This window comes from Neolamprologus multifasciatus, chromosome 15, assembly GCF_963576455.1.
Source record: "Neolamprologus multifasciatus chromosome 15, fNeoMul1.2, whole genome shotgun sequence".
NCBI classification, from domain to species: Eukaryota; Metazoa; Chordata; class Actinopteri; order Cichliformes; family Cichlidae; genus Neolamprologus; species Neolamprologus multifasciatus.
The window spans coordinates 34,940,031-34,960,186 of record NC_140453.1 but is presented as its reverse complement, the minus strand read 5'-3'; the positions used below and the strand labels follow the sequence as shown (position 1 = coordinate 34,960,186).

At 39.6% G+C, this 20,156-nt stretch overlaps 2 protein-coding genes and 1 long non-coding RNA gene across 6 annotated transcripts; 2 read left to right on the top strand and 1 right to left on the bottom strand.

Moving 5' to 3' along the window:
* The first annotated feature begins 2,362 nt into the window (after window positions 1–2,362).
* Window positions 2,363–6,826, top strand: mpv17l2 (MPV17 mitochondrial inner membrane protein like 2). Of its 4 annotated transcripts, none has more exons than XM_085131997.1 (6): window positions 2,363–2,485; window positions 3,262–3,480; window positions 3,854–4,015; window positions 4,332–4,408; window positions 4,818–4,946; window positions 5,719–6,826. In XM_085131997.1, the coding sequence occupies exons 2-6, from the start codon at window positions 3,291–3,293 to the stop codon at window positions 5,815–5,817; spliced, it is 657 nt and encodes a 218-aa protein (XP_084988123.1). In that variant the 5' UTR covers window positions 2,363–2,485; window positions 3,262–3,290; the 3' UTR covers window positions 5,818–6,826. The 4 variants fall into 4 exon arrangements, with proteins under 4 accessions (XP_084988123.1, XP_084988124.1, XP_084988125.1 ...); XM_085131998.1 differs by having other exon boundaries at window positions 2,460–2,540; XM_085131999.1 differs by lacking the exon at window positions 2,363–2,485 and adding an exon at window positions 2,492–2,613.
* Window positions 6,827–8,079: 1,253 nt separating this feature from the next.
* On the top strand, window positions 8,080–15,099 carry cist1 (colon, intestine and stomach enriched 1). The gene is made up of 4 exons (XM_085132002.1): window positions 8,080–8,258; window positions 9,962–10,339; window positions 12,157–12,320; window positions 14,003–15,099. The coding sequence occupies exons 1-4, from the start codon at window positions 8,198–8,200 to the stop codon at window positions 14,045–14,047; spliced, it is 648 nt and encodes a 215-aa protein (XP_084988128.1). The 5' UTR covers window positions 8,080–8,197; the 3' UTR covers window positions 14,048–15,099.
* LOC146502552 (uncharacterized) lies at window positions 10,242–12,208 on the bottom strand. Its single transcript, XR_014869176.1, has 3 exons — window positions 12,085–12,208; window positions 11,666–11,859; window positions 10,242–11,277 (listed from the first exon to the last, which is right to left on the bottom strand). It is a non-coding gene; the product is annotated as an uncharacterized LOC146502552 (long non-coding RNA).
* Window positions 15,100–20,156: the final 5,057 nt, after the last annotated feature.

Below are 20,156 nucleotides of genomic sequence, written 5' to 3'. Positions count from 1 at the left end.
GTCTGTAAATTGTAATGCACGTGTCAGGGCAGTTGCTTTACAGAAAATCTATTTATTTTGGAAGTTGAAACATGTGTAAACATAAATAGAAATACAGTATATCTATCCATCTATCCATCTATCTATCTATCTATCTATCTATACATACATATACATATATATGTATATATATATATATATATATATATATATATATATATATATATATATATATATATATATGTATGTATGTATGTATGTATAGATAGATAGATAGATAGATAGATAGATAGACATGTGACTGAAGAAGTCACTTGGATGAGTGACAAAAACCAATGAAATCGCTACAACTTTTTGGGATTTCCTTACCAGGATGATTGAACATGCATCAAGACATCAAGACTTCATAACTGCACATTTTTCTGTCCAGTTATGCTTTCATAGCACTGGCAGTGCTGTAGTGATGTCATTATGAAAAATGATGGTCCAAACTAATGACAGTCTTTTGTGCGTGTTCAGTGCCCACACATAGCACTGCTGTCACAATTTTTGATATTTTTTAAGAGCACGACTTTCAGGTGCTGTTTTAATGGATGTAGTTTTAGGCCTGCTGCTTCCTCTTTTGTCCTCCACCTGTCCAGTTTGATCAAAACTGCAGAGCGTGCCAAGATATGCCAACCTTTCAGCTAATCATTATTTGAGAATCATCTTATAGGCATAACAAAACTATTTTATGCTATAAAAATGACTTTTTACTTTCGGGGATTCAACTAAAGAAATGGGAATGAATGAATATTATGCAACTAGATGTTTTTTTCATTTCCTCCATTGTCTCCCTAACCTGTGTTCACTTTTGAGAGCACAGGTTAGGGAGATGGCAGGGACAATATACACAAGGCTAAATTTGACATGTGTCAGATCACTGTCTTTATTCAAGGATAATTCATGTTAAGTATAAAAACAAGAAATGGGTAATAGCTACATGTGTGTTTGTGTGTGTGTGCATAATATGCATACTTTGCTTGTTGTATCCAAATCAGGTAATTAGGAAGATGCAACACAGCTGGGCAAAACAAGGCACAGGTGAACTGACACAAACGACAGGGAAAGCAAAACTGAACATAACACAAGCAGCACAAGAGACTGTCAAAATAAAACAGGAAACTACCGTGGAGACATACAGACTTGATAAACACAAAGCGAGAATAAACAGGCTCAGAGAGAGTCTGTTGTACTTTGTTGTGCATGCCTTCTAACTGCTGATTTCTCCTCTGGATTTCTTGAAGAATACAGGTCTTCCTGTATTTTCGCTTCTTGTTGCTTTTGTGCCTGCATTTCAGTGTATTTGCTAGCCTTCGTTGTGTTTCTCGATGTTCTGAAGCTTGCAATCTATTTCTTTCGGTTTTAATTCCTGTCGCTCTTTCTCTTGAAGAAACTCTTTGTTTGTTTGTTTTTTTCTGTTCTATAAATCGGAATTTTCGTTCCTACTTACCTGTAATGCCCTTTGGACGGATAAGACGCCATCTGGGAAAATTGGTTTGATACTGATTTTTCTTTTTTGGTTAAACAAACGCAAATAAAGTGTAATAAACTTTCCATCTCCTCATCATCACTGTTACAAAAGCACCGGTTTAATTAAGAAGAACCTTTTTACTAGGGTTTAACACATTTTCTCTCTCTCTCTCTCTCTCTCTCTCTCTCTCTCTCTCATACACACACACACACACACACACATGCAGGTCCCCAAAGACAGGGTCCTGCCAAGGTGGCATTTTTTGTTAAAAAAGTAAACTTGACGACAGCACAAAAATTGTTCTATAGTTTTAATTTTTATCTCAAGCATATTCATCTTCCTATTCCATCACCATATTTTCATGACCATATATTTTTGGGACATATGATTATGGATTATTACCGAATTATGAACTATCATAATTTTATGATATTCATAAAAAATATGACTGTCATAAACTTTTATTACTTCCTTTATTACTGTCCTAGGTCATAAATGATTTGACAGGGGGCCATAAATCACTGGTTTGACATAAAGTACCAATATTCCTCCTTGTGTGGACAAAGCACTCGTTCATTCACTGAATTTGGTAACTTCTATGACTCAGTGATTTATATGTCAGTGTTAACTGGCTTAACAAACAAACAGCATCCCTCTCAAAATGGTCTGGAACAAGGGCTAGACTCAAAATGTGTGAAAACACGGCCAATATCCAAGAAAAGCTTTGAAAGACTATCATAAAGTCTGGAAAACGTTTACTCACAACCACTTTTTAAAAAAAAATTACACAAGAGTCTGGCTCCTTGGAAGCAAAATATAAAGAAATGTGGGTGTCCAAGAACGTGGGTGGCGGGTGTTCTTTGTACAACGAGTTTTCGTTGTTCCTCCCGACCAGCAGGTGTCGCCATCACATCACTGCGCTAATCAGACATTTGCTCACCCGTCAGGTCGTGGATGCAGTCTGCGGATACAAGCAAAAAACTTCTCTTTCCTGTAAGGTTTTATCGTCGTTTCGCTCGTCATTGCTGGTGGATTAGTGTGTTTGACTGTGGGTTTATTAATGTTGTGTTGTTAAGTCAAGGAAACGCATCATCTACGCGGAAACGCACATACCGGCTCAGGTTTGCCTCATCTGTCTCTCTGTTGCATGTCGCGTTCACGTATCATTGTAAAACCGAATGTAAAATTTCATGTAAACGTCAGTGCCGACCGGGACTGGATTGTTTCAAACAGAAAACATAAAGTGTTCGTCTCTGAGCTGTTAGACCAGAAACTAGCTAACGAGCAGCAGCTGGAGAGTTGAACTTTGAACTCGGAGCTTTACAGCTTTTTCAGCACTTTCGGAGATTAATAAAGTCTGTAGTGGTGTTTAAACTACATATGTGGTATTTTTCTCACAGAGGTTCGCAGTTTGTGTATATATAATATACGTTGTGCACATAAAATTGCATTTAGGGGTTAAGTGAGAAAACAGTGCGGCGCAAAATCAACAAATAATAGGGACCAAGTAGTGTTCTCGCTAAATCTCACGATATTTTAGTATTTGACAGGTAATTTACACAGGCACGTGCATTTACACTCACAGGTGATCAAACATGCCTCCACGTGTCAGCTAGCATTATATTTCCTCTCTCCCTGTGTTGGAAGATCAAGTTGTGTCATTTGTTTTACTCCTTTTATTACAGTTTGTTTAGTACAATGAATCTACCCATCCGCTGGCTTTCCCTGCATGAACCCTAAATGTTTGTCTTTTTCCTTCTTCTCCACAGATGACTGTACTTTCTCCTGTCTGAACATCATGCTTCCCCGTGCGGGTAAAGAGTTTCTGGTCCGGATACGGTTCAACTGGAGGCCGTTCTTCCAAGGCCGCTACCTGCTGGTCACCAATATCATGAGTGGAGGGGTGATGCTGTCTCTGGGAGACATCCTGCAGCAGACTCGGGAGAAACACAGGGATCCTGGCAAAATCAGAGACTGGAGCCGAACAGGTGACACAGAGTTTTATGCATTTAATGTCATACGTCATTTTCTTATTTTGGCTGATATGCAGGAGAGCTCCAGATCTGTACAGTTTCTAAAATAAAAATGTAATGAACTCAAGTAATTTTGGACAAAAGCATCTGCATTGTTGTTAGAATTATCTTTTGATTTGGGGATACAGAGGAGAGCATGCCAAAGAACATATGCAAAAACAAATGTAGTTGTCAGCAGTAAAGATTCTGCCTACAGGATTATGCTTAAACACTTTTTAAAAAAACAATTCTTACAAAATAAAAAGGAACTCCTACTATTTTGTAATAATCTCATGTTGGGCTATCATGATTTATTTCATGCACGGCTGTTCTCTGTTTGGCTTCAAAGCTCACATGTTTGCCGTGGGCTGCTCCATGGGTCCTCTCCTGCACTACTGGTACATCTGGCTGGACAGAGTGTACGCGGGCAAAGCTCTCAAAACCTTGGTCAAGAAGGTTGTGGTGGACCAGCTGGTTGCTTCCCCGACTCTGGGCATGTGGTATTTTTTAGGTGAGAAGGATTTTACTGGTACTAAGTACGCTCTCCTCCTCCTGCTTCTCACATGTTGTTCAGGGTGTGAGCACCTGAACAGTTTGTCAGTGACGCACGCACACTTGAGAGATCATGTACAGAGGCAAAGGTTGCACATAAAGATGTGGGTAAGGAAAAACCCCGCGTATGTAATAATACGTATATGGGGTTCAAAGGGTATCTGTTTCAAGTACGCTCAAGTTTAGCAGTTCATGTTTATAAGTGCGCTTATCTGAGGGTGGTTTTAATAAAGTGTGGCACTGACGCACGTCTGACAGAAAACTGTTTATCGCAGGTATGGATCTGATGGAGGGGCGCAGTTTATCCGAAGGATGGGCGGAGTTTAGAGGCAAGTTCTGGGAATTTTACAAGGTAAGTAAACCTGGAGGTTGAACATTAATTGTTCTTCATTCATCCCAACTGAAATTCTTCTTTGTCTTTAACAGAAGATGAGAATTTAGCGTTTAAACTGTAACTGAACATTGAGTAACATAAAATATAACTGTGCTCTACACAGCAAACAGAGGATCTTTACGAGTTACGACTATAAGTTTCATATAGTAATTTAGCTCTGTGCTCTTCTGTCTTAAATCTTGAGGTCGTTGTTGTTACTCTGAAACAAAACCCCAACCCAGCAGAGCAGATAAAACCTCCCAGTCTCAGCTGGTAACCTGCCGAGCAGACGGAGCACACTTCCCCCCCCTTGTCTGTTTCTGCAGTGTTTGCTCTGATTAATTAGTACCTGCTTGTTTATCTTAATGTCTGTTGTTCTTGCTGACAGGCAGACTGCTGCGTTTGGCCCGCTGCTCAGATGATCAACTTCTACTTTCTCTCGCCCAAGTTCCGTGTCGTGTACATCAACTTTGTCACCTTAGGGTGGGACACCTATCTCTCTTACCTCAAACACAGAGTAAGTCAACCACACAGGAAGTTTCTGGTTTTGTTACCTCTTATTTTACCAATTAACAGCTGTACGGTGCTATGTGCAGCTCCTCCCAGCTGTGTGTGTTCTGTCTGCATACACATTTCCTCTGGGATGGCTAATGGAGCTGAAACTGTGTGTCGCTGGAAGCAGATGGTATGTTTCTGCTCTATGCTGATTGGCTGACAAGTGGGCTGAAATAGGGAAGAGTGTGACAGTGGAGTTCACCAGGAATGGAAGAACTATGAAGAAAATTTCAAAGATTAAGAAAAGCAGCATGGAAAGCGCAGGCAGCTACAGTGGACACTATTCATTGTTTGTAACAGTTTCACTTCAGCTCTTTGAATGTCAAATGAACTCTCTCTCCACGGCTGGTTGACCAACAACAGCACAAGAGAGAATGATCTACAGACGGGTTGCACCACATACTTTGTACGCTGCCTCTATCATACAGCAGAGCTCCCTGCAGATAGACAGGCCATCCCTGGACTGCCAACGCCATCCCTGCTGAACCATAGGTTCCAGTATACAGGCAGCCAGTCGGAGGAAAGCTGCTTTAAGCAGGAGGCTGACAGTGGGTGAATTGAGGGGCTCTACAAAGGCTCAATATGAGCTCAAAAGGATTAATATGGTATATTGGGACTCTTACTCACCAGCGCTGCCCATGAGGTTCATTGCATCTCTGACTTTTTTAATCACTTATGTACAAAAGTGATGTTGATCATGTCAATGCATCCACTGATTTGTATTGTCTTGACAGAAAGACGACCCCCATGCTGAGCTGGCATTAGACAGCAACATTGCGGATATACAGAAGGAAGTGCTGCCACAGTCCGAACCGTTGGAGGAGAAGGCTTAAAGAAGCTCAGTAGAGATGATACGTGTTGCTGTTTTTATGCATTTATACTCTTCCTCCCTTTGGAACTGCTGTCGGACTGTTGTGTGCATGCAACAGTGTGTGTTCCTGTGTTGGTCACTCCGATTTAAGCTGATGCGTCTCTGGGAAGTTTGAAGTTAAAGTGCTGGTACACGTCTTCTTAACTCCCAAAGAGTTTAAATGTGTCTGTTTATGTGTGAATGATGTGCGCATGGATGAGAAGCAGTTTCACTGCCCTCAGGTACAGCACTTACTGTCAGAGTGAATTGAGCGGCTGTTAAGGGGAAAGAAAAAAAAAAGTCCCAAAAGTCATTGGACCCAAATTTTAAATCTGATTCTAGTAATGCTTTTACTTAATTTTTTTTAATATGCTTTATTAAAAAAAAAACAAATCAATATTGATGTGAGGGAGCTCTACTACATAACTGCTTCAACAACAAACCATGTCTTTGAACATTGCCTTAATATATCATCCAGTGCTGCGCTTGTTTTAATGTCAATCGCTCCATTTAACTTGTCCCTCTGAGGTCAAATGAAGCATGATTATGGATCTATTTGTATTTTGTCATATCAGATAGAATAACTGTTGAAAAGAAGTAATTTTAACTGTGCAGTAGTTTTTCATTAGTTAATGTAAAATTGACTGTATATTTCTACCAGTTTAATTTATTGATGATTTTTATTTTTTAGCTTTGGCAGGTCCAGTGATGATTTAGTTTATGTGATGATGGGGTGAGAAAAACCAGTATAAATGGTGTCAGCATAAACACTGAGGGTGGGGAGCGACACAATCTTCAGTGCTGCTGCTGTGTTCGTATAATGTATTTATTATATGAAATATTTTCCCAGAGTTCTCCACATAAAATGCATCATTGGTGTACTACCTGTGTAAAAGAACTGAGAAGCCATGTATCTGAAGTCTAAGATTTCTGAAATGCTGAAGAATTTATTTTCACATAAATTCAAATCAAATAAAAAAAATCTTTCTTTTGGCACTTTTGTGGTTCTGTCCTAATTAGCCATACAGTTTAGTTCGGACACATTATGTTACATGTTATCAATATTGAAGCAATGGAGAATTAAATGGAATAAAGCCCCCCCCACACACACTTATTTTTATAACCCAAAAGTAAATATGGTGATGTTTGCCCTCTTTATAATGGAGGAGGCTATTACCATCACTGTGTTAGTGTCTTAACAGGAAATATTAGGGACAATGTTACAGTTATTCTCATGAATGACATTTTAAAAATGTATTCTTTAATACTGTGCAAAATTCTTGAGCCACCCCTCCTTTTTAAATATTCTCCTTCACAATAACCAGACTTTCTTGGATTTTTAAAGTGGCTTTAAGCAATAGTTCCCTAGATCTCTTTCAGTTGTTTCCTTTGGACATTGACTGCCTTTTTACTCATTTTCACTCCAGTCCTTGTTCTGTACCATTTTCAGAGGAAACATTAGCAGGGCATGTTGTTGCTAGCAGCCCATCACAACAATGCATAATTTGCCGAGTCTGAAATATGCCAACGATAACACCGCGTGTTGTGTTGTACCAGCATGGAGATTCCTAAAGAGCTCTAAGTTGGGAACCCCTGGATGGCAGTGTGACCTAAGAAAAACGAAGAGAAAACTGAATATCTACAGCAGATGAACGATGTCTGAAAGTCACGTCCTTTTGAAAAATGAAAACATCCAGAAAAGACCCGAAACATGACCTGAGAGACACACCTGACCCTTCAGCTACTGTTCACTGAGGCCTCATCAGAAATGGTCTCAGGGGAAGGATGGATGCCAAGAAGTCAAATTTACACAACAACTGGTCTGTATGTATAAAGTTTAAGCGATGGACACAATATCAAAAACCTTAAAACAGCATAAAAATGAAAGAAAGTAAAGACTCAACTTAAAAAGAATAACATGTGAGGCAGAAATAAGCTCCACTGCACCTGATTCAAAAAAAGTGTCAAACGTGCAGTGGACAAAATGATTTTCTTGTTGCATCGAAAATTAAGTGTCGAGCTCTGTGCTGCAGCATAAGCAACCTGCACAGTGCAGAGTAAAAGACCTGGGATAGCATAGGTCATTGCAGCTGGCAGCATGAGGCAACTTTCATGTTTAAAATCTATTTTAGAAGTAAAAACTAATCTGCAGCTGCCTGCAGCAGGAATAGAAGCAAAAGCAAACACACACAACCTTGTTTAAATATTGACTGATAGTGTGAAGGGTTTAATGCTTGATATGCAACAGCCCGTGTTTGGAGCACATCCTGCTGTCAAGGATGTAGTTACTGTGTGTGTGTGTGTGTGTGTGCGTTTGTCTGTGAATGTCACTGATATGACTGCCAGCCACTTCCCCTCTCAACATGCCCGCAACGATGCACCTCACTCTGCTGGTGTCCCTGTTAACAGCGACAGTCATCAGTGGTAAGTCAGCATTTTTCAAGTTTTCACTTCTCAAAATTTTGTGTTCAATATGTTTGAACGTTAGGCTGAAGTCTTGTAGAAGTGCAAATTTATGCAAACAGGAAGCTTCGTGCAGTGAGGGACAGTCGGCCAGTTTGCCTGTGGCAGCGCTGCTCTGGCTCTTGTTTTAAGTGTAATAAGAAGCAACCGTGTGTTGTCACAGAAACATTTGTATTCATTCTGTTGCTGTTCATTACTACAAAATTCATATCATAAGTAAAGCGTGCATCTGTAAAACATAAGGGGAAGTTCACACCTGAGTGTAGACTGGGACTAATATTTAATCAGTGATAGTGAGCTGAAGTCGAGCCTCCTGTGGCAAACACTTTACTGAACACACGTTGCAATTGCTTTAATATTACCTGACCCACTGCTACGCGCCGACACTTGCAGCATGTCGTAGTTTTCTGAAATGTACTTTGTTTTTGTTCTTTTGTCAAGTTTAAAGCCGTTTCTTGCCTCAGAAAGTTGTCACAGCATTCTTACCTTAAGCTCCTCTGGATCTTTGCCCACATGGCTGCGTACAAGTACAGTTATGTGATTTAAAGGTCCTAAACGCTCATATATTTACCACTTAAAATCTCAGCTTTGTCACAGTTTGAAGGTTTTCCGGTGTGTTTTCTTTGTACACAAAGCGGATTTTAGGGGTAAAACAGTAACAGGTAGAGCAGCTACAGTGTTGATGGGGACCCCAACCTGAACCCTAAAGTGCCTACACTCAAACACCTGCCAAACTTCAATCCCACACGGCTCCGTAAAGAAATCTAAAACCGTCTTCATAAACAGTCCGAGGCCACAAAGATGATGCACATATAGATTGTTATTGTCTCAGAGGTGTGAATCTAACATACGTAGCTTCCTTAACATGATTTTATGATAAACGTGGCGTGAGTGGGTGTGGGCAGTGACTAGAAGATGAAACTTACAGAGTTCCATGATGGAAGTGAACTTTACGTAATGCATCATTACTATCGTGTTAATTACGTGTGACTTAAGTAATAGTGGCAAAACTCCAGAATAGTGAATTTAAAGGTGTAGCATTCAAAATTTCAAATCTGTGATAATAAAGCTTATATTTAGGTTAAGGTAGGGTTACTTGATTAAAATGAATCAAATGTGAAATAAGAGCCTACATGACCACTTCAGAATCACCTGGGATATTTTTTGTACTATATTTTGCTCTCAATAAAACAATTGTTTACCCCTGTCAAGCAATAATTTTGAGTAAAACGCAGCTGAAATATATCCTTATTATAGAGTTTACCAAAAATTTAAGTACCAGCAACGTTCTGTTAGTCTGTGTCAGACATCAGATATGTATTTTGCTATTCAAACTCTGGGATATTCAATGATCTAAAAGTTGGTTATAGAAAAAAAAAAATCATACAAAGCAATTATTTTGTGTCAGAACTTTTTGATGATTACAACAACACCATGCTCTGTCAATAGGAAGGGCTAGGGTTAGTGCACAGCATTAAGCCATGCTTGTCTGCATTAGTGCTCTCATGCATTAAAAACATCCAGTGCAAGTATGGAAAAAATGTAATTAAAACTTTCTTTGTGGTTTGTTGGCACCTTTAAGATGCCAACAAACCACTTGATCATTATCTCAATAAGGTGTGAATGCAACATCTTATATTTATGTGCTGTTTGCTGCTCTGCAGAAACCACCACTTCCTTCAGCTCATCCACTGCACAAACAACCACTAGCAAACCACAGTCACAAACAACAACAACACTCCAGACTACCACTGAACGAACAACACATCCAACTACAGCTGAAACGACAACACGTCCAACTACAGCTGAAACGACAACACGTCCAACTACAGCTGAAACGACAGTGCAGTCCACGACCGTCATCACTTCGGCTTCACCAAAAACGCAGCAGACAGACGACACCACCCCCAGCCCACCTCCTCAAACCACAGCAAACAACCAGACATCAAATGAGACAGCTTTGCCAACTGAAACAACGCTCCCATCTGCATCAGCATCACCAAACATCACTGCAACCACCACTGTGAACACAACCGACACAGGTCAAAAAACATCCAGTCTGCTCTTTTTTGCAATTTTAAAAGAAATTAATGCACTTTTGGGGGTTCAAGGACAGTGAGAAACAATACAGATGGACAAATTTATACATAGCAGTGCCATACTTTATGACCTAAAGCAAACAAAATGCTTTTGCGTGCACGGAAGATTAAATTCATTTGCATGTTATGGTGGATTTCTTCTCAGGTTTCAATGAAATTTTGATGACAAGACCCAGATAGCAAGAAGACATTGACTAAACATTGTTTCAATATCAGATGCTTCTATTGAATCAACGTTGAAATCTGACGTTGACCCAACGTCACTTTTGCACCCTTTTTTAATATTGAAACAACGTCAGGTTTTGACATTGATTCAACGTCAAATTTTCAAACACTGTTAATGTTGAAACAATGTCAGATTCTGATATTGAATCACTGTTGAACTCTGATGTTGATTGTCCATCACTTTTGCACCCTTGGTTACTATTGAAACAATCAATTCATGATTAAAAATCAGTACTTAAAATGTATTTGTATTAATAAAAAACCGCTGCAAATTACCAGCAATACTTAAACCTGCAAAAAAGACAATTGTATATGATCCACAAATAGGAAACCCATAATATGCTGGACATTGTCTTACAATTTGTCATGTCCATAATAATATTCCTATAAAATGAAGCATCTGGCATTATGTAATAAAAATGACAGACATCTCTGTATCAATTACAAAGTAATTTATTATATTTTTTAAAAAGTTTCTTTGTTACATGTATTGGATACAGGTCACTTATTTTTTTTTAGTTTACTCAGGGATCAAACTGGATATCGGGCATCCTGCACCACCCATGTTTTCTGAAGGGTAGCGGAGACATTTCTGCACTGCTTGGGCGAAGGCAAACTTAGAAACAGCGTTTACCCCACCCGCTGAGTCAGGCCATCTAGGACACAAACAAACACAAAAAGAAGAAAAAAATGCCAAATTAGAGCTTAAATATGAATAACCTATTGTCTATTGTCTTCAGCAGGGAGAAAGCATCTAAACTACTAGGCTGATTAATATGAAAGTCACAAGGCAGAAATCAGGAAACTGCTGCCTCACTTTGATTCTCAAAGAGCCATTAGCTAAAAAGCTCAAAGCCTATAAAATGAATAAACTAAACTATTTGCAGTGAAATGCATTTCTATTCCTATGTGTTGGATCTGATAGCCTGCTGTTGTCTATTCAAGCAGAACATACAGGAAAAGGCCATTTTTAAACAGTTTAACCAAATTTGACAATTTCTAAAGTTCAGGGCTACTAAAGTCCCGCAATCTTTAAGAATTTACCATTGCTTTATTTGCCTCCGGTCATTGCAGTTCATCCCGTCTATGTTGTTAAATGGCTAATCCAGAGGCAATACTCTAGCATGAACAGGGTCAGTGCTGCAGGATTAACGGAAGGCTCTGAACTTCTCACGGAGGTCCCTGACTTCTCTGATCAGCTCTGTTATCATGATTATAAGTTTTTTGGAAGGCTGCATCTATTGAAAAGAACAATAACACAAAGAATACTGGCTTGTGATAAACTGGATAAGCATTGTGACGAGAAAAACAACTATATCCATAAGTGACAATCAACTGCCCAGGGGGATTTATTTGTCATGACAAATAAATCCCCCTGGGCAGTTGTTTGTTTAAGTCAATTAATAAATGAGGCATAAAACCAATGGTGTGACTTGTGCAAAGCAAATATGATTTCTTCTTACATTAGAATAATTTCAGCTGTGTCCAGCAAATATTGCATTTGTTTATCGTTTCTCTGTTTGTCTCCCCCTCAGGTTTGTCACCCGACTGGGAAAAAGATGACCTGGCGTCAAACCCCGGCCTAGTCGCTATCATTTGCATCTTCTGTATCGTCCTCGCCCTCGTTCTCGTGGTACTCACAGTGAAATGTATCCGATCGCCGAGATCCAATTTTGAGAGGCTCGAAGATATGCCGATGGTGAGATAGAAAACGTGACAGATATTCACAGTTCCAGAGGGTGAATCCTAATCTTAATCTTACTGTAGGTCTGGTATACCTCTTAAAAATCAGCACTGAAACACACAAAATGACAAACTTCTTGAATATTGTTTCAAGAATATAATTCATGAGTAACAGTATGAGGCTCTGCCTGCTGTAGGTTACTCATCCCAGCAGGGGGAGGCACGTGGTTAACACGTAGAAAACATGGATTTGCCCGTAACATGGATTTGGAGCAAGGCCAACACGTTCCAGGATTTTGCTTCACGGGGATGTTAACTGTCAGCCCCGCACCATGAGTAACACGTAAAAGTTTCCCAGCATTAAATGTCTTCTTCTTCTTCTTCCTGTCTCCTTAGTAATGAGGACAGTGGTTTCTCATTTACACGAACAGGAAGTGTGAGTGGATTGTCAGTGTGTGAAAAGTGTGGTGAGGATTTCTCAAGAGAAGCTTATCATTAGAGCCGCATCAGTGCGTCACCAGATACTTTTAAACTGTTGGCATCTCTCAATCTCAGCAGCAAGGGTCTAATCAAGAATGAGATTTCTGAAAAGCAAAACTTCTCTCACACACTTACGGAGCACTTACAAGTTCATGTATGTACTCTGGTGTGCAGAGAAAATATCACAAAGACTTTTCAGATGACCCACAATGAGGATGCCAATATGTGTGAAATAGAATAAAATAGGCTACTAACCGCTGTACGGACCAGTGTTCTTTATAAGGTGTTCGACGAGTGTAAATCTTTATTGCTGCATGACTGGCATTGTGCTGGAGTGTACTTTATACCGTACGAGCTATATATCCGACAACATGGGCTGAAAAACAACTGATCCTCCAAAATGAGCAGGTTGGGACTTAATGATAACTTGCAGGGTTAATAAATGACAAACAATCCCCTGTAGAAATCTGATAATATGATCTAGATCAGGGGTAGGCAACTCCAGGCCTCGAGTGCCGGTGTCCTGGAGGTTTTAGATGTGTCCATGATCCATCACAGCTGATTTAAAGGGCTAAATGACTCCTCAGCAGTTCTCCAGAGGCCTGGTAATGAACTAATCATTTGATTCAGGTGTGTTAACCCAGGGTGGGATCTAAAACCTGCACCGGCACTCGAGGCCTGGAGTTGCCTACCCCTGATCTAGATAAAGTCCATGTATGACCACATCCATGACGCTTTTTTCTTCACACATTCTTAGCTATTTACTTTTGATTATTCCTGACATTATGAGAAAAGAGAATAAGATAAGTATGAAACATTTAAGCTTCCCTTCCCAGGAGTTTCTCAACCTCATCTTCACATGGTAATCCCTTCTGACATTCACCAATTTAACATTTAAAACGCGTAAAAAAAATTTTTTTTAGACGCTTGTCTCCGTCAGCTGATTATCAGTCCTTAACGTTAATTACATTAATGTGCCTAAAGCGGGACAGCAAAGACTTCACCTATTGTTAATCTGAACGGAAAAAATAAAAATAAAAATATGCCTACAGGCAATCACTGTAATCAGATAAAAGAAAAACAACAGAACATATTGTACTGTAAAAGAACCACTTTAGTTCAGATGGTAAAGCAGGTACCACTGGACATTCAGTTTTTATCACCACGCTGACTGCTGGTTAACTGTGAATGGGTTGTTTGTTTTCTGTGAACTCTCAGGGCAAAGTGAACGAGGAGTCTCCGTTCGCCCACTACTCAAAATGACAGAATGCGCTTGTGGACGCCGAAGGCCCGGGACGGGTCCAACCTGCCGAACGACTCTGACATCATCAGGCTCGTCTTTACGTAGCACTTTATTCAATGCCAGTGAAATATTTTGGCCTCAGCGTTAACCTTTGACCTGCTTAATTCATTTTGGTTTTAATTAAGTGTAATCAGCTAACTACAACTGTCGCTTCCTCCATAGTAAAATCTGAAAATCAGCCTGAAAGGTAAACCTTCATACATAACGCTTGCTAAACTGGTGACATGTTTACTCTTGTAAGCACTACAACTCAGAATTACACTGGTGATTTAATAAGAGTGCAGATTTCGATTTTACATAACGCTTTAACAAAGTCATAACTGGAATGCACAAGTGTACAAATGTGATCTTATCTGGAGTGGCATATATGACGTATGAATTGTGGGGTCTGAGGTCTTCTGTGCAAGCAAAGCTCAGACGCAGAAAGTCACAGTGCTGAGCAAGTTTTAGACCACCGGCCAGTGTAAGGTTTATGCCATAGCTGTTATAAATTAACAGTTCTGGTACTTACCAAAATCATTTTTTAATGTTTCTGTAATAGTTAAACCACCAGTGTGCTCTTAAATTAAGATCCTATTTTTAATGCTAAAATATAAATATTGTTGTCATTATTTTCAAATTTACTGTTATAATAATATAATAAAAAGAGTAAAGGCATCATTAGTTTATGATTAAATTAAATTTGATTAAATTACAGTTAGTTACTTGCATTCCTGAACAGAACAATTACTGCTTGAACGTCATGCTTCCTCTCCCCTTCTGTTTTTCTTTTCCTTCCTCTTTCTTTCTCCCTTTCCTATCCCTCACTCATGTCTGTCCCGTCTGTAACAACTGAAAATAAAATAAAATAAATAATAAAAACAAAGGTCGATCAAATGGACCAATACGGCAATGCCATGATGATCCATTTGGCAAAATAAATCCATTGGGTATCCTTGTTGGTCTTCAGACAACAATTCTGACGGCTAAAGAACCAAATGGGACAGGCAAAAAAAAAAAAAAAAAAAAAGAACGTCATGCTTGATTAATTTCTGACTTCCTACAGACATCCTCAGTGTGGCTATTAAAAAACTGAATACCATTTTTCCATTTGCCTCAAAATACATTTTTTTTGTTTTGTTTTAAATGAGCTTTTGGCATATTTCAAAAATATTTTTCTTTTGTTTTTCTAATGGCAGGTAGTCTAATAAATGTGTTATGCACTGGAAATATCAGAAAAACTGTGGGGCCACTGACAGAATCTTTATGGCTAAAAACACTAAACAATAGGCTCATGTTCTTATTACTGATAAAAAAAATACTTGTGTATTTGTATGCACTAAAACAGGTACCGCTAATTATTTCTATGTTCACTATAAAACTAATATTAGGCCATTCACATTAGTCACATCAGAAATGTTTCCAGGTTCAGGAAAATCTCGGGACTCTTTTCCAACAAAAACACGTGCAATTCTACTTTGTCTTGCTAATCTTGATAAATGTAAACAGATTTGCTTATGCTTATAAACAGATTCAAATATAGAATGGGATCCTTTCTGCTTTAAATGTCTTAATAATTAATATCCCTGAGGTAGCCTGCACAAAAATGATAAAAGTCATATTTCTAGACATTTTAATTGTGGCTCAAAGTAACTTTTTTCATGAAATGCTGTCACACTGAGTCTGTGTGGCAAATCTGCTATCCTACATTCAATTTTGCAGTGACTTGAATGCTTTCCTGCCATTTCAACAAAATGATTTAATAAGTCAGTGTTTTGTAAATCGGGACGATCACATGCTGTACCAAGTACATAATTGTGATGTTTTAATGAAAATAAAAACATTGATGTGGTGTTTTTCACTTTCCTGTAATGTGTCCCTTGTAGCTACCTCAGGTTAAGATTACGTAAACCTTTTACCCAGCCAGTTATCTGAAAAACCCCACCAGCAACTTCCTTTAACCTACTGTTGTCTTCAGCCATGTACCAACATGCCAGAGCTCCTCAGACACATGACTCACACTCCAAAGATAAAGAGAAACATCTCCAGGGCTCGAAGGTGAGGATTACCCAAAAAGGCCATGACTATTTAAGAGGACTGGAGATTGAGGCTAAAACAAATGAGCGTCTGGGTAAGAGTGTGACTGGGACCTCATTACCAAGACATGCTGCCGATGAAAATATAAATGGGCTACATGAAAGTGCGACCACTCAAGCGGTTTTGTTTGTATTAGAACTGTAAATGATTCATATTTTGTGAGGAAACCCTTTAACCCTTTAAGAGAGACACAAAAACAAGCTGTGAGAATCTCAGATGTGAGGCATTAACATGAAAGCCTTGTTTGGTTAAAGCACAAGACCTTTTATGAGTGTAACTGAACTTTTTTGGATCTAAAGAGTTGCACAAGCTGACAGTGGAAAGTAAAAGAGAGGTTTAAATTCCAGATAGAAAGACACACTCAGTGAAAAAGACTATGTGTGCGACCCGTGCAAGGAAACAAACAGGGCAAATTAGGACTGGCTAAAAGATCGATCTCGTAAAATTCCTCAGATACCACTGCACTGGTCTTGTTTTATTGTTAATGCTGAGATAAGGACAGGGGAAACAGCACTGCAATCAGGTCAGATGGCATATTAGGGAAAGAACTATTTGAGCATCTCTTAAACTTTGATCTTTTGTTATAATGATCCAAATCTGCTGATGAAGTTACTTTGTGAAAAGCAATTTCCTCTAATATTCTGAGAATGGGCACAATCATTACTCAAAAGGAACGCAAAACAAACTTAGTAGTCTTAACGCAAACAAGTATTTAAAACTTTTTTCTTTTTCTTGTAAAATCTTCCACTTTTTTTTTCAATACTGGACTCAAACATAGACAAATTCACAACGATGGCTGATGGTCTGTAGTATACACTCACTGGCCACTTTGTAAGGTACCCCACAAATATCTATTTAGCCAATCACATGGCAGCAACATTTAAGCATGTGTACATGCTCATGACAACCTGCAGAAGTTCAAACTAAGCATAAGAATGAGGTAAAAAGGTGATTTAAGTGACTTTGAACATGGTTGTTGGTGTCAGATGGGCTGGTCCCAGTATTTCAGAAACTGCTGATCTGCAGGGATTTTCCCACGCAGTCATCTCCAGGGTTTGATCGTGCAGCCGACAGTTCTGCAGCAACCGTGTGTGACGCTCTCGTGTCAATACGGACCCAAAATCTCACAGGAATGATTCCATCACATTATTAAATATTCATAAATCTAAATAAATCTATGCCACGTATTAAATGAATTATGAACACGTGTTAATGCAAAAGATAGTCTTATCCAGTACTAGCAAGGTGAGCGCAGACTGACAGAGTCAATAAAACGTAGTTTTAACCAAAAACATGGAGAAAAAACAGAATCATATCACCGCCGATAAGTTTAAGTGACCTAAATAAATGACAGATAAACAAAACAAACGGAATCAGGTGTACGTGCCAGATCAATGGAATAGTAAAAAGGTACAAAGGCGCTTCAGCAGCCAGGTGCACTCAGCTGCACCGGGCGTGAAGCTGGCCTGCCACAGACCTCGTGGCCGGCGTAGTGGGCTTGTTTACGTCTCGCGGCTTCGCTTCCTGCCATGTGATCCGCTGGCTGACGTCGCAGTGACGGAAGAGCGCGGACCTCTGCATGCAGCAGAGTTTGAAGTCTAAAAGTAAGTGACTAATTTGCAGCAATAAAAATGGATAAGTGCAGTAGTGTTACCTGAGCAAGTTCGAGCAGTACTTCACTGTAAAGGCAGACGAGACGAGACAAGACGGCGGGTCGCTGCGGTGAGTGTGAAATAAGACTTTAACTTCCAGACTAACTGTAACCTCCACCTCAGATGCGCTCAGATGGGTAACTCCTAAACAGCTTTTTAACGGAGTAACCCGACGTTAAAGACTTCAGGGCTGACAGTTTTCTCATGAGAGAGGACATTTAGAAGAGCACCAGTTTCCTTTTCACACTCAGACTCTTGCGGTGGCGATCAGAACCCTGCCCAGATACTCAGCATTGATTTCAGAGCGATCAAGTAACGTCGCATCTGATCATATATAACACACTCACCTACTTCTAATAATAGTCATTGTGTAAAAAAAAAAGCAAACAAACAAAAGCAAACACAAAAAACCGTCTACTCCATGAATGTTTCCATGGATGTTCTTCCTTGTAATCATGATAAGGTAGTTCTGCTCTATTATATGTCAATAATACTTTGAACGGCAGGATTTATTAAGCAGTTCGAGTTTCAACTGTGTGCGTTAAACTTTCTGAATAATTCATTTTCCCCAGCAAAGCCACAAGGAATGTTCCCTCCTTCTACCTTTATCTCCTTCCTTCCTCCATATCTGCTTCCTTCACTCTCTCTGTGTGACCCCCGCAGACACTCAGAGCGTCTTCCTCGTTTTCACACAGATCTTCCTTTCCTTCTTTCTGTCTCTCTTGCTTTCGCCCAAAAAAACTGACAGCAACAGCTGAAATACTATCTCGCCTGATCATCACCTCGTCGTTATCTCCCTTTTCTTTCTGACTTGTTTTCTCACAAACAAACGCATAGGCCTACTTTCCAAGCTACGAGTTACAAGGAAAGCGGTCTAGACATCTTCATGTCTCAGCATGCACACTTGTTTTTGCCTTAAGCTTCTAATTGGATCTTGCAAATGTGGGTGATTTGTTATTTCTCTGCTGTATTGCTTGTACTTTGTTTACCACTTTGCAGCATTTTAGTGCCTTCCTGTAAGTACTAATATAATTACATTCCTGAAACAGACTGGGGTTTTTTGTTATAGAAAATGCAGATGCATGCAGCTGTTACCGATTAGGAATGACAGATCAGAAATTACTTTTCTAAATATCTGAGTTTTTAGAGAAACTCATGTTTCCCGCGTTTAACTCTACTGGAGTATGTTTTATGTTTCCCTTTTAAACACCATAAAACAAATGCTCTACCTTTACAAAACCGATTTTTAACAATAAAGGCGTGTGCGCTTCCATTTTTTCCCCATTTCTGTGAGAATGTTTGAGATGGGGTGAGTTTTTGGTGGGTCAGCAGTGATTCTCTCAGCCTCCCTCCATCAACCCATTAACAGGAGTGATAAGGTCTCCCCAGTGTGACATATGAGAGAGTTTTTCTCTGTCCCAGAGTTTTCATTCACACAAACAGGTTACATAATTCTGCAGTTTTCTTCTTGTTCGGTCAGACCCGTTTTTTTGTCATGGGAAACTTTTGAAATCCTGCAGTGTCATCGGTTTGAGAAACAAAGATAAACAAGGAAGAAAATTTAGAATGATCCGTGCCACCTGGAGTCATCCAGAGCAGCTTGGAGTTCAGCGTCTTGCCTAAGGACTCCTGAATCACGGACCCTAAAGTTAGGGGGCTGTACGACTGGAGGCACAGCCACCCGAGGGAGACCGTTCTCTCTGCATCCATTAGATGGCAGCCTGCCACACTGCTAATCCTCCTGCCTTCTGCTCTCCTCATCTGAGCAGAATCGCAAAGCTTGTGCCTGAAACTGTATGACTCACTCTGTTTGACAGAAAAATGAGATTTGTCTTGTCGCTTTATTAGAATTGACAATGGTGAGAAGACGAAGGGGAGGCTTTGGAGAGAGAAAAAAGTCACTGTGCCATTTATTGACATCTGACTAATTTACAGTCTTAATTTTATCAGCAGCGTTTCTTTCATGTAATTACTATTCTTAGGAATTACGTCGGTCATGACTTGATTCTGACCTATGTCACATTTATTGCGAGGATCTATTTGCGTCATTTTTCAATCATTTTAGAACCACTTGATTTGGGTTATAGCGCCGTTTGTAAGTCATGCATGATTGTTGCGCAGTCTTATCAGCCTAGATTGAAAGAAGCCTGTCTGCTATCTGCTGTGCGTCACCACAAATACCAGCATCAGAAGACGCCTTGAGTGTTCACTTTATAGTAGCAAGATTGGAGGATGTATAAGAAGGTGCCGCCGCTCTTATAGTTAATCATTACATGCTGTGCCGCGCAAGAGTGGGGAGTTCAACTAACGTGCAACGTGCGATCTTTTGCAAGGCTGCGTC

Coding starts and splice junctions, on each gene's coding strand:
- mpv17l2 (XM_085131997.1), top strand. CDS start 3,291: ATGCTTCCCCGTGCGGGTAAAGAGTTTCTGGTCCGGATACGGTTCAAC. Junction 3,481..3,853: donor CAGAGACTGGAGCCGAACAG/GTGACACAGAGT, acceptor TTGGCTTCAAAG/CTCACATGTTTGCCGTGGGC. Junction 4,947..5,718: donor TCTCTTACCTCAAACACAGA/GTAAGTCAACCA, acceptor TTGTCTTGACAG/AAAGACGACCCCCATGCTGA.
- cist1 (XM_085132002.1), top strand. CDS start 8,198: ATGCCCGCAACGATGCACCTCACTCTGCTGGTGTCCCTGTTAACAGCG. Junction 10,340..12,156: donor TGTGAACACAACCGACACAG/GTCAAAAAACAT, acceptor TCTCCCCCTCAG/GTTTGTCACCCGACTGGGAA. Junction 12,321..14,002: donor GGCTCGAAGATATGCCGATG/GTGAGATAGAAA, acceptor GTGAACTCTCAG/GGCAAAGTGAACGAGGAGTC.